The 13944-nt window shown below is 37.2% G+C and overlaps 1 protein-coding gene across 1 annotated transcript; it reads left to right on the forward strand.

Annotated features, from left to right (window-relative positions):
• The first annotated feature begins 12362 nt into the window (after window positions 1–12362).
• LOC111916692 (probable calcium-binding protein CML27) lies at window positions 12363–13278 on the forward strand. The gene has a single exon (XM_023912365.2). It carries the CDS (start codon window positions 12378–12380, stop codon window positions 13041–13043), a length of 666 nt encoding a protein of 221 aa, XP_023768133.1. The 5' UTR covers window positions 12363–12377; the 3' UTR covers window positions 13044–13278.
• The last annotated feature ends 666 nt before the right edge of the window (window positions 13279–13944 follow it).

Genomic DNA, 13944 nt, shown 5'->3' on the forward strand with positions numbered 1-13944 from the left:
TAAATCATGTCCTGGAAAAAATGTTTTTGTAAAGACTTTTTTAGATGTTAGAAGTCTACAAAGATAACATAATAAGAAAATCCATCAATAGATTTTTGTGTAGGACCCCATACATCAGTGTAAACAAGTTGCAAAGGCTTAGTGGTTGTAAAAGAAGTTGGTCCAAATGGTGCTTTATGACTTTTATTAATTGAGCAAAAGTCATGGTGAAAATCTAAAAAATACCATGACTTAGAACGACTCCTCCATTATGAGTAATTGACTTCAAAATTGTAATAGAAGCATGACCCTAAGTGTGATGTAAGTCTAGTAGAGAAGACTTGGTGGTAAAGTTTATTTAAGGTAGTGTTTTCAAGGAAGCATGATAGATGTCACCGTCGTTCTCCCCCTGCATAAGAAGCGCCCCCATGCATAGATCCTCGACAAAAAAATGTATGGGAAAGAATTCCACAGAAAAATTATTAGATTTTCAAAGGATGGCAATCAAAATCAAAATTTTAAGTAAATGTGCAACACAAAAAACATCAAGTAGAGAGAGAGAGAGAGAGGGAGAAAGAGTGTGTGTGAGAGAGAGAGAGAGATAGCAAGATGAGGTTGAAAGAGATATGTGTCTGATATAGGAAATAGAGAGACCCTTACCATCACCTAGGATGATTTCATCAGGACACCCATATTCTAAGACATAATGAAGTGTTGAGCGGTCCGAGGTAACATGATATGAGGATCTTGTATCAAACAAACAGGTGGATGAGGACTGATTTAGCTGGGAGGAGGTGGCATTGACAACTGGTGTTGATGGAGGTGCATTCATGGTTGCGACTTGACCAACTTAGATGTTATTCTCTTTGATAAAATGGGAGAGTTTTCGACAGACACGGGTATCATGACCTGGTATGCTACAAACCTGACAGAAGTTTATAGAGCTTGAGGAACGATTACTTCCATATTGAGTATTGTTATTTATTCAATTCCCACAGTTGCTTCATGGCTACCCACTCGAACCGGATCGAGAAGACTGGGAGGCCGAACCTATTGTAAAGTGAGAACGGCGTACAAATTGTTGACGAGTGTAGTGTGCAGTTACAATCACCGATGCTTGTGAAGGTACCTTTTCTTATACTTGTTTCACACAATCAACTAGCATATCAAAAAGTTATGGAAATGAAAAAGGGGTCTCATGGACCCTAATAGCAGCTATGATGAAGTTCAATTCATGTAACGCTTGGTCTAGGTATTTTTTTTCCTTTCTCAAAATATTGGAGTTTTTGTGGGAAATCGACGAGTTTGGGAGCTCCAACTCGTCGTGTCGAGAATTTTGTGTCCACGAGTTTTAATGATTCAACTCGACGAGTTAGGGAGTCCCAACACAACGAGTTGGTGGCTTTGAAGGAAACCCTAATTTTAGGGTTTGGCACCCTATTTAAAGACATTAACTCTCTTGGCTGGCCTCTTTACCAGCCTCCTTGTCCAAAAAACCCTAATTTCGTGTGTTGTCTATAAGGTTGAGTATGTGAACTAGTAGTGAGCTTGGAGATTGGGTTTTTGGTGTTTCTTAAAAGAGGCTTAGAGATTGAAGGTGCTTGGTTTAGAAGGAAGGCTTTGGATGTAACACCCAAAAATTTCATGCCAATTCAAAAAATTTTCAAAACATTTTAAAACCAATCATCATTACAAAGTTGTTTTCAAAATATCTAACATCAGAGTTTTCCCAAAAACATAAACAAATCATGAGGAGTTGTACGATCATGTCTTCGCCTTGCCGTGATCCCCTAATGTACCTGAAACAATAAACTGAAACTGTAAGCCCGAAAGCTTAGGGAGCTCCCCCAAAATACCAAATCCATACCAAAATAACCACAACAAATAACAATTTCAGATCAGCATGCACAATGAGACTTCAGCCTGACTGGACCGCCTCACAGGGCCTACAACCTATCTGGACAGCACCCGAGCCTTCCGCATGACTGGACCGCCTCGCAGGGCCTACAGCCTATCCGGACCGCTCCCCGGGTATGTTGGCCTACAGCACAAAGCAGGATTGCCTCAACCCATCCCCCAATCAACGAACATGTGCACATAAATACCATATGCTAGCTCATATCATATAACAGTCAAACCGATCTAACATATCACTAATCATAGCAACATCCCAATAACCGGGATACTGACCTAACCGATCACTAACATAGCATTCTCCTATAACCGGGACATTGACCTAACCATGTCGCTAAGCATAAGCATACCATTATCCTAACTACCAGGATGTAATCAAACATATCATGCCATAATCCCGATACAATATATAAAGGGTCGGCCTTGGTGCCTTAGACTCTATTGATATATTGAGGATAACTCACCTCACAATGTCGCACTGAAAATGATAGGCTCAAACTCTCGAATCACTAACACAAACTCCACCACCTATATTTACCATAAAACCCTTTTTCCATAAATTTACAAATTACCAAAATACCCCCAGAGGCCAACTGGTCAACCCTGGGTCAAGGTCAAAGTCAACAGTCAAGGTCAACAGTCCATGTTGACCCAACTCGTCGAGTGTAGTTCACCGACTCGTCGAGTTCTTCCTGAACTCGAGAAGTCGTGAAATCCTAGGTTGACTCGTCGAGTTCCCTTATAACTCGTCGAGTTCATACGTGTCCAAAGGTTGAGAGAAACCCTAGCTGACTCGCCGAGTCTTCGATTGATTCACCGAGTCCAAGGAAATCTTCAACGGACTCGTCGAGTTGTTCATAAACTCGTCGAGTTCATGCCCATCTTCATATGAGTCGCCAAGTCGACCTTGCGACTCGTCGATTCCCTTCAATCCTTCATCCATACATATGCTTTTTAAGCCATGTTAAGGCTCCATATTGTAGATCCAGCTTCCCAAGGCATGTTTATCACGTAAAGTTGCAAACTTTACGAGCATGTAAGGCTCTAAAGGCTCTAAATGACAAATCTAAGATTATAATGGAGTTTTACACCCAATGAGGGCTTCATGCAGGACCAAGCTCGAAACTTTATGAACCTAGAATCCAAGAAGAGTCAAGATCTGAAGTTGCAACTTCCGATCTAGCTCATACACCACAATATCATCATAACCAAGCCAAAATACCCTAAACTCCACCCAAATGAGATCTAGAAAGAAATGAGGTAAAGGTGATGATTTGATACCTTCAAATGATGCTAACTGATGTAGATTTATGATCCCCACAAGTTCCTTGCTTCTATCCACTTGTTTCTCTAAGCTTTCCATACTAAGATTCACCTCCCAAAACTTATAACACACAAAATGAAGCACACACACGAATTAGGGTTGGTTTGGTTCTCAAAAGAATACAAGGGTGGTAAAGGGAGGCTGTTGATCCTTTAAATAGGGTGCAAAACCCCGGGATTTAGGGTTTCATCTGCCAGCTCCTACTCATCGAGTCCCTTCTTGGACTCGGCGAGTAGGTCATTAAAATGCGTGGATTAACCCGTTGCTACTCGACGAGTAGGGCAACCAACTCGTCGAGTAGCCCTTGAAACCAACAACTTTATATTAAATCAATACCTAAAAAATCGGGGCGTTACATTGGATCCAGAAACTCTCCATTTTTTTCAGTTCTTTTGTGGTATAAACTCGACATCTTGCCTTGTATTCATCTAGATCTCTTTGTTTGAAGTTTTAGCATGATTTTGGGATTTTGGTTGGGTTGTCCAAGATGTTGAGGTTTCCAGGGGTTAATAAGTTAGATTTTACCCCTTTCATGACTCATCTTGACTTAAATTTGCAAACTTTATTAGTTTCTATGTCCAATTCATGCAATAGTCCCCTCACTAAGCCTTTATTGAGCTCTTGAGAGCATTTCTATCCTGCATGGACGTAAAGTTGGAAACTTTACGTGAGTTTTCAATCTTTGGACTTCATATCTATGTTTTGGGACTATGTTGTGGGAGTTTAAGAACTTAATGGATTAAGACTCACTCTAATGGGCCTAGGCTTTGAGTTTGGCTCTTTTTGGATGGTTCTTAAGGGTAAAGTTGGAAACTTTACCCTTCTAGACATCATTTAGGAAGAGATCTGAGATTGGGAGTCCTTGTTTTCGATGAAAACATCTTAATGCAATAAGAGGTTGAATTTGTGGTCAACTTGGAGAATTCGTTGGTGAATTGGACGAGTTGATGGGAGTTTTCCCGATCTGAACAGTGAGAGTAGAAACTCGACGAGTTAAAGGATAACTCGGTGAGTTGGGTCAACTTGGACCGTTGACTCTGACTTTTGATTTATGACTTGGAGCAAGTTTGCCCCAAGGGGTAATTGTGGTAATTTAGGAAAAGATCTGAGATTGGGAGTCCTTGTTTTCAATGAAAACATCTTAATGCAATAAGAGGTTGAATTTGTGGTCAACTTGGTGAATTCATTGGTGAATTCAACGAGTTGATGGGAGTTTTCCCAATCTGACAATGAGAGTAGAAACTCGACGAGTTGAAGGATAACTTGGTGAGTTGGGTCAACTTGGACCGTTGACTCTGACTTTTGATTTATAACTTGGAGCAAGTTTGTCCCAAGGGGTAATTATGGTAATTTGAATTGTAATTAAGGGAAGTATGAGATTAGGGTAACGCCCATATGGAATTGGGCCCAATTTGGAAAATTGGGCCATTATTGGGTCCGTATGGATCCTTTGGTTTTAGGTTTGAGAATTGAGTTATTATGCGCCATAAGAGTTTAGGTGTTGGACTAAAAAGAATAATTTGGGCCTTAAGGCAAGGCCATGTAAGGGGTTTGGGCCCAAATTGGAAAATTAGGCTAATGGTGATTTTTGGGCCCTTGGGCCTTTCAGATTGTAGTTGGGTCATAAATTTGGACAAGGATAGGTGAGGGGTAAAATGGTCCTTTTAACCCATGCATTGAGTTATAATTATGGATTGGAACCCGATTGTTAATTGGGTGTATAGTTGGTACTGATAGTTTGGGAAGCCGTCAGGGAAGCAGCGAGGGATTCTTTCAATGAGCTTCTTCATTGCGAGGTGAGTCTCCTCACTATATCCATGGGTTGAAGGCACTTCTTAGCATACCCAGAATCAAGGATCGTGAACCTCGACCTTGTACGTTGGGCATACGAGGAGTATATTGGGCGTATGAGGGGTGCTTTAACCCTAAATTTTGATCATGTGTACCCTATTTAAACATCCTTATTCCTTAGGTTTGGCCTCCTCCCAAAAACCATAAAAATGAGACTTAGCCTACACTGTTGGGTGTTTGAGCCATTGGTGAGAACTTGGTGTTCATTTTGTGGATCTAAAAGAAGAAGGAGAAGCTTAAAGATTTATTGTTTAAGGAAAGCTTTGAGATCTAGCATTTGCATCTCCGTTTGGTAGCTTGGGAGGTATAAAGTCCAAACCTTGCCTTTTCATTTCATGGATCTTCTTCTTGGTTCATTTTTGGTCATTTTGACCCTTTTTGGTTGATGATTGGGAGTTAAAGTCATTTTTGAACCTTGTAAATGTAGATCTGGATATATCGTGGGTTCCTTGGGCATAAAGGTGCAAACTTTATGGTGGTTTTGGTTCCATGCATGTATTAAGTCAATTATTAAGCTCTTTTGAGCTCTAGAGTCCCATTTAGCCATACATGCACATAAAGTTGGCAACTTTATGTGATTAACCACCTTGGGGAAGTCAGATATAAGTTTGGATCCAAGTCTTAATGGATTAAGTGATAAATTTTGAAGGATGGCCATGGTTGGTGAGTACGTTGGGCGTACAAGTATGTACACCGCGTGTACAATCCTTCCATGATGTACACTGAGCGTACACCATGAGTATGCATTGCGTACTCGGCAGAATTGGGCCCTTCCGTTTTGGGCTTCGGTTGTGTTGGTCCGTGTTGGGCCATCTGGATTTTATGGTTGGGCTGTTATGACTTGTTGGACTTTCTTGGGTAAAAGGCCCACAAAAGGAATTGGGCCTAATTTGAAAAATTGGGCCATATTTGGGCCTTAGATGGTTATTTTTGGATTATGTGCCTTTGGTTATCTAGTTTAGGCCTTGGCTTTGGGCCAAGCTTGAGGAAGGGTAAAAAGGTCTTTTGCCCTAATTTGGACTCATAGTGTGAGTCAGGGGCTAGATGTTGATGGGTTGTCATTGTGGTATCTGATAGCGCGTGGATTTTAGCGAATCTGCAGTTATAGATTATTTGTGGTATCAACTGTTGATGGGGTGTTGTATTGATGTTGGCGGTTTGGGGATCTGTCAGCCAACAGCCAGGGATCGTTTGTATGATTCGGTAGTGCAAGGTGGGTTTTCCTAACTATACTTTCGGGTTGAAGGCACCAAGGCCGGCCCATTAGTTGGATAACCTGATATTGTTGATATGCTGAGTATGGAATAGATATACATGTTAGTCTTGATATGCTAGTCTGGTAGATTAGTGGGACTACCTGTGATTATGTCTGCATGATTACCTGTATATGTTTGTTAGTTGTCGACATGTTGTGTTAGGTTGAGGTTGTATTGTTTCGTGTTGTATACAACAAACCCTTGAGCATTCCAGATATGATCTGAGGGTCGGGTAGGGCATGCGAGACTCATACTAAGGTGTTACACCCCCAAACCGGAGCGGCGGAAACGTTCGGGGGTGGAGGACGTCATGTATAGTATCACAACAATTGAATAATAGTAATCAAAGCAACCACAACCATTCTATTGATATTATAGTGTTTACATTGTATTTGAATTACATATGATTGACTCCGAAAGTAAATAGCAACATAACACTTGAAGCTACTATGCTCCGCCAACTAGAACCATGTACGTGTACTTGTCTACTAGTGACCTGAGAATACAAGTGGTTTTGAAAGTGTCAACATTAAATTTGGTGAATTCATAAGCATTTGTATTTGGAAAGTATGTTCTTTGTTCCTTGAAAACCTTAGTTTGTTCTTCCAGAAAATCCTATATTTTATGTTGTAATGAAGTATATGTTCTGTTGATTATAAAAGTGATGTATTACCGTTGTGTATGTATGCAACTCTGTTTGTATGTATGCCCCTAGTTAAACGTTCTTTCGGAAAATTATGTTTTATAACAAAAAAGTAGTAAATTTTACTTGTAGTTTGTGATCCTAGTTGTATTTGTACTTAGATTGTAAATCATATCAGTGTACTTGGTGCTAGAAAATAGTAAATTTCAGTAGTGCCAAACAGTAGTTTTATACTGTAGTACTATCTATAGTATCCATAGTGTCTGCAATAGTGCATGGAATCCACCATATGTAGTATAAAATAGTGTACTATAGTATCTGTAATAGTTCCTGGAATCCACCAGATGTAGTGTAAAATAGTGTATTGTAGTGTCTGTAATGGTGCCTAGAATCCACCAGATGTAGTGTAAAATAGTGTATTGTAGTTTGAATTAATTATCAAAACGTTTGTATGAATGATTTCCCAAAATGTAAGTGTATTGTACTAGGAAAGTAGTGTAGAGAAGATCTAATATTAGAATAAAAACTTTGAAGTAGAGTTAATCTCGTAAACCTTGTTTATACTATTGTGAGTTTCATATTACCATGCTAATATGACCTAGTGGCCTCTACGACGTTCTTCAGGCGTTGGTATCTTATGACATTTGTCACCCCCAGGCATGCCTGCCTAACTGTAGCTAGCAGTTTGGGTGTGAGCTTGTCAGTCTCGTATAGATCTATACACAAACCTCACGCTCTCCATCCGGGAGACTCTGGTTATAATGTATAGGACTTAAACCTGTACCCTAGTGGGTAGCCGAAGCAGTGTCTCACAACCCTATATTAACTAGTTTACATGTAGTGTTATAGTGTTCTCTTGTAATTGAAAATATATGTATTACTTTGAAGTGTAAAATAATTATACTTAAATAATTATTTTAGTAGTGTATCCTTTTAGTAGTGAAATAGAGTATTGTTCCATAAACTATACCTATAATATTTTATATAATTGTTTCTGCATAGTGTTCTTGAACTTTGTAAAATCATGTTGCGTTTTCCCCAACTATAGTTTTAGTAGTTTGTACGTATGTTATTGTATGTTTCCTGCACTTAGCAAAATAGTGTATTGGTTCACAAACTATACCTACTACAGCTTAAATGTATGTCCAGTATGTAATGAAAGTCTTAGAAATTCACAGTTTGAATGACACGATAAAATGATGAGATAGGTACCCTCTTGCTCGACATGTTACAAAAGAGTTAAAACTTTATTTAAATAAGATTATATGCATATGCAGAAGGCATATATATATATATATATATATATATATATATATATATATATATATAAAGATGTACTTTGGGAAATAAAAGTATAAAACATTTGCATTAGTTTGTAGTACCATTTAAAATAGTTTGAATCGATTGAAACGACTTGATATGATTTAAAACTGATTGAAGTCTTTTGAAAGTTAACCGAAAATTTATTTAGTGTTTTACTTGTATTCCCCCACCCCCCTAAAACATTGGGAAAAATAGTGAAAACATAGGGGTATGAACTCACAGATAGTGTGTCCTTGTAGCTGGATAGCGGACTGAAAATATGACCCTCGAGTTGGCGTACGCGGAACTAACGGTGTCCAAATAGTATTTAAACACATAATTGTATTTAAATTAGTGAAACCATTAATTAAAGTGTTCGAAAAACACTTGTTTTGTGTTAGGAATAGTTACCGAAAATGGTTTGAAGTGAATGGGAGGGTTTTCGATCAAGCTAAATCCGAGAACCAGGTTTTCGGTCTGGATGAGTTCTCGGTCGGAAACTGGTTTTCGGCCGAAATCGGTTTTTTGGTTCTGGTGGTGTTTTCGGCCACTTGAAGATATGAAGGATGTTCTTGGTGTTATTGAGGAAAAATATGAAGATTTGAAGGTTTCCTCTTGAAGATGTGGGTGTTCTTAGATGATCCTAGGGAGCAAAGTGAGAGATTTTTTGGGTGAAATGAGTGAGAAATGATCAAGTTTCCAAGGAAAAACCTTTATAGCGGTTGGGTTTTCGGCCGGAGATGGGTTTTCGGTTAAGATCAGTTTTCGGCCGAAAACGATGTGCTGAACGAGTTTGGCTGATTTTCGAGGAAAAATCTTGGTTTTTCGAGTGTTTTTTTTGGTTCCGAAATTTATATAAACCTTATTTATATAATTTAGATGATTTTCTAACCCTTACGAACTTAACAGAACAATTAAAATTCGAAATTTTATTTAATGGATTTGACTTTGGTTGACTGGAAAGGTATCGGGTTGTCACATGAGGGCTCTGGTGCATTCCAGATACGAGCTGAGGACCCGGTTGGTATGTCAGACTCATATTGAGGGCTTGAGGGTATTGGAGCAATCTAGATATGAGATGAGGGCCGGATAGGGCATGTCAGACTCATACTGAGGGCTCGGTAGCATTCTAGATACGAACTGGGGACCAGTTGGTATACCAGACTCGTATTGAGGGCTGAACATTAGTATTCTGGTCCGATGACTGGTTGGGTTAGGAGCAAGTCATACATAAGTTGTGGGTCCCCGAGGGTAAGCCAGACTTATGTTGTGGGATCAAGAGCTGTGGACCCATTACATGTTGTTGCTGTTTATGTGCTATTTATTTGTGTGTTGGTATTTTGGGGGAACTCACTAAGTTTTATGCTTACAGTTTTGTTTATGGTTTCAGGTTCTTCAGATGATTCGTGGCAACGAGAAGGTGTGACCGTACACATCCTTGGTTTTACAATAGATTTGATCTTGGGGGACTCTGATTTTAAATCATGTTTTGGAGACAATGTTTTTATAAACACTTTTGTTAATAAATGGGTTGTTTTGAAAAGTTTTAATTTTACTGAAATTTTTGGGATGTTACTGATGGGTTTTAGCTATAAGAACATCCTATGTGCTCATACAAACCCTAATGCTTGGATCTAGGTTTCTTTATTGTACATGCCAGTTATCCAAGACTATAAACCCTAGATCTAGTATATGATAATCAATATAACATATAAATTAGGGTTTAGATCATACCTTGATTGTTATGTAGCAATAACAATCTCAAATCCTTCTTGTATTGACTTTAGAAAGTTTAGAGTCACAAATGTCACTCCTCTAATGGTTCACAAACACCAAGAGCAAGAGGATGAAGAGGAGAAGAGAAGGAGGCTGCCCAAAATGTGTGGAAACCCTAGACTACAAGTTCACCACGTTTTTTAGCCATAAGGGTCCTTTAAATAGAGAGGCTATTAGGGTTATCTAACAAGGAAACCCTAATTTGGATGCTTAAGCCCTAAGCAACCCATGGACTCCTTCCTTAAAGGCCTAGGACGATTTCTAATGGGTTTCCCCGTAGAATTTGTCCACCCCTTTAATATGGAGTCCATTAGCTCAATATTCAACTATCATACAATTGACAGTTCTAGTCCCTTAAGTTTAATAATGTCTTTTAGTCACAAACTTAATTCTTATTAATTCTTGACTAATATTAATTAAACAATATGATTTCTCCTTTAATATATTATTCTCATAATATATTAATAAATCATAATTAATCCTTTCTCTCCATAATTCATCCTATCAAGTTGCTTTAGTAAAGGCAACCCAAAAGGACCATGCACCATCGGGTCAAGTACATACCAAAATAGTTATGGACTTAGACACTAATCCAACAGTTACATGTAGGGTGTGATCGATTGATGAACTTGTCAACGTAGAATCTAATTAGGATGGATTGGATTTGTTTACGTTAGACCAAAAAATTTGAGGTGATTAGTTTAATTGGAAAACGGGTTGTGGCAGTGATAAGAATAATAGTCTCACCTTTCATGGATTTTGTAGCGATTGAGACACAGGAAGGATGAGGATCACGATATCGGCAGAGCTATGAGAAAGCTCTGATACCATATAATGATATTGAAGGGTATGATTATTGTATATTATTATTGTTTGATTATTGTATATTATTGTTGTTGGTATCAGTTGGCTTTATAGCCATTTATCAATGTTTTAAAAACCGAATTTTTAGTTGAACCGGTGTACCGGTGTGATGACCGGTTTTCGGTTTAACCGGTTCCACCGCCGAGTAAACTGATTTCTATAATTTTCATCTTTTTTTTCGTATTTTCCTACAAATACGTACATACATAAATCAAAATTTTGATGTCCCCAAGTTTAAACATTAAAAATACACATGAAAACAAGTTGTAGATCAATCTAAATACATTAAGTTTTACATTAATTCACGTATATTAAAAAGAAAATAAAGTCCTAGAATACAAACACGTCACAAATCTTCATAACATTTATCACGTGCTTTTATTTAGAAAAATCTTAATAGATGTGAAAAAATCATCAAACTTTATTATGTAAAATGTTTTCATTCCATATGTTTTTATTTAATTTAACAGGTTCAACCGATTTAATTTAACCAGTTCAAATTGGATTTTTGTAAAAACCGGTTGATTTGTTCCTATTCACAAATAAATATAAAATCGGTGATTGTTAAACCGTTCCCTTTCCCGGTTTTCAGTCCAACCGATTCGACCGACCAATTCAAATCGGTTTTTAAAACACTACCATTTACAGAGAAGTAAAGAACCTATATACAGGAGATATTGAATATAATATTTAAAACTAGTGTATATCCGTAATAGTTACTATGTTTTGTCTAAGTTGTCACCTGACCAAATGATAATAAAGTCTTGTGGTTTCTTTTTTAACCCATGTTCATAACGTTCCCCCCTTTTACAATATGTAAGAAAATCCTACACTATGTTAGCACAAGTCTTAATCAACAACCACTAGGTTCGAAGACTTGGATTTTAAATAGTTAAGCCATTATTTTCTTTCCAATTTTTGCATATACCAAATACAAAGAACATACCAAGAAATGTCATATAGTACTTTAAAATTCCCTTTCCATTGATCATTCTTGACCCCAGCCTCTGATGAAAATTCAAAACATAAGTTCGATTACATCATCTAGTGACGTGCATGGTCTAACCTCAGCCTTTTTATTAAAGAATAAGAATCATCCAAGAAACAACCTTTTTATGTTTCTAAAGTTTTGCAAGAACTTGCCGTAGATCAAGATTGCATGAAATTACCAATCGAATAACACAATGATTCTTTACTCTCCACATTGTTTCCCTGTACAAGGAAGACCCACTTTTTCTTGGTCAATTAATGTTTTTTTTAACAAATTTTAGGCACCGTTTTATGGAACATGATGCTTATTGAGAAAGACACTATAAATATTTCTTAAATTCTCCATGGAAGTTACCAAGAAGCTCTCTCGGTTACTTCATTCCGTCCAATAAGTTGGAAAAAAATAATACAAAATGTATATAGTCAATTTACATCAATTTCGTGGGATATTATTCTACAATAACTCCCTACAAATAGCATGAGTTACGCATTTGGCAACACAAAATTACAAATAGCTTTCTTGAATTTTCGTCTTATGAAAGAGAACATCGAGTTGACCTCAGCCGCAGCAGCAGCAGCAGGCATAGTAATCTTCATGGAGCTCAAGTTTGTTTGTCTAACGTCGCTTAGATATTTCTTGATCTCTTACATGTTCGTAGAGTGGGTAATACTATTACACGATTGTTATGCTCTTTGGGCAAGACCCATGTGGCGGTTTATTTCCGCCACCCAAACGGCCACTACTCTAACTGTCGCCAATCAACCACAAGACACCAGAAAGCTTTGTTGTCATGGTAACAAGAAATCATTAGGAGTAGATATGAATATAATTATGGAAAGATTAGGAATGTTTTGGGATCATGATGATGAAAAGAGACGAATTATCGTCTCTGAGGAGATATTAGATTTGTTCGCTGAAGAGGAGCCAAGCTTGGACGAAGTGAAGGAAGCTTTTGGTGTGTTCGATAGAAATAAAGACGGGTACATAGATGTAAAAGAGTTGCAATATGCGCTTTCTGAGATGGGGTATTTAAGAATATCGGAAAGTGATTGTAGACGAATGATTGATGGGTATGATGTCGATAAAGATTCGAAGATTAGTTTCAGAGAGTTTTTGAGGCTCATGGAAGACTGTTTTCGGTGATTTTTCCTAGAATTTAGTCGCCGGAGTCCCAGGGAAAGAGATCTAAAAGTAGACTTTTACTCTGTTATTCGGTATTTTCGATGAATATTAATAAAGCTAGCCTTGTACGTAACTACGTATCATCTAATTGGTATAACGATGTATGATATGTGTTTACGTATTGAATCCTGAATTCATTATTACTTGCGATCGAGACTGAAAATAAAAGTACCTATACATGATGAGTTTGAATCCACTATTTCATTTTCATGACAATATTCTTAGCTGTTAATTAAGTTGAACGTTATATTGGAATTAGTTTTGGTTTTGGTTTATTCCAATTTGTACGGTAGAAACTAGAAAGTAGAAACCTATTTGGGCATTTTTGATTAGCCAAGTTGCTTGACCTTGAAAATGCATGATTAAATAATTTGGTATAGCTTGACCCGTTTAAGGTTTAACTAGGGTTAAGGTTCATAAGGGTTGGAAAATATGTTTCATATACACAATTGGTAACTATCATTTTAATTGTAAACCATAATTTTTTTAACTTAATATTTCTTTATATTACATTTCAAAGCTATATAAGCTAGTTGAAAAGTTACTCCAATTAGCTTTTAATAAAGATTGTTTAAAAGATACTTTTTAGTTGTCAAACACAACTTAAAAAAATCAAAAAATAAGTTATTTTATAAGTTAGTTGTAACGCGCCAAACATAGTCTAAACTATTATCTATATTAATTATAACGTTTTATATAAAGAAATATCGAACAAAAGGATATTTTGTATAAAATTAAAACAACAATGACATATCTCGTAAATAAGACATAAAAGATGTTTGACAAAACTAGATGGTAGTTAAAAGTGAAAGTTGTAACTTTTATTTATAAAAAAATGTTTGACAAAAATAGTTAGCTTTTA

Source organism: Lactuca sativa, chromosome 1 (genome assembly GCF_002870075.4).
Source record: "Lactuca sativa cultivar Salinas chromosome 1, Lsat_Salinas_v11, whole genome shotgun sequence".
NCBI lineage: Eukaryota > Viridiplantae > Streptophyta > Magnoliopsida > Asterales > Asteraceae > Lactuca > Lactuca sativa.

Excerpts from the sequence above, each read along its gene's own strand:
- LOC111916692 (XM_023912365.2), top strand. The coding sequence starts at position 12,378 with ATGAGTTACGCATTTGGCAACACAAAATTACAAATAGCTTTCTTGAAT.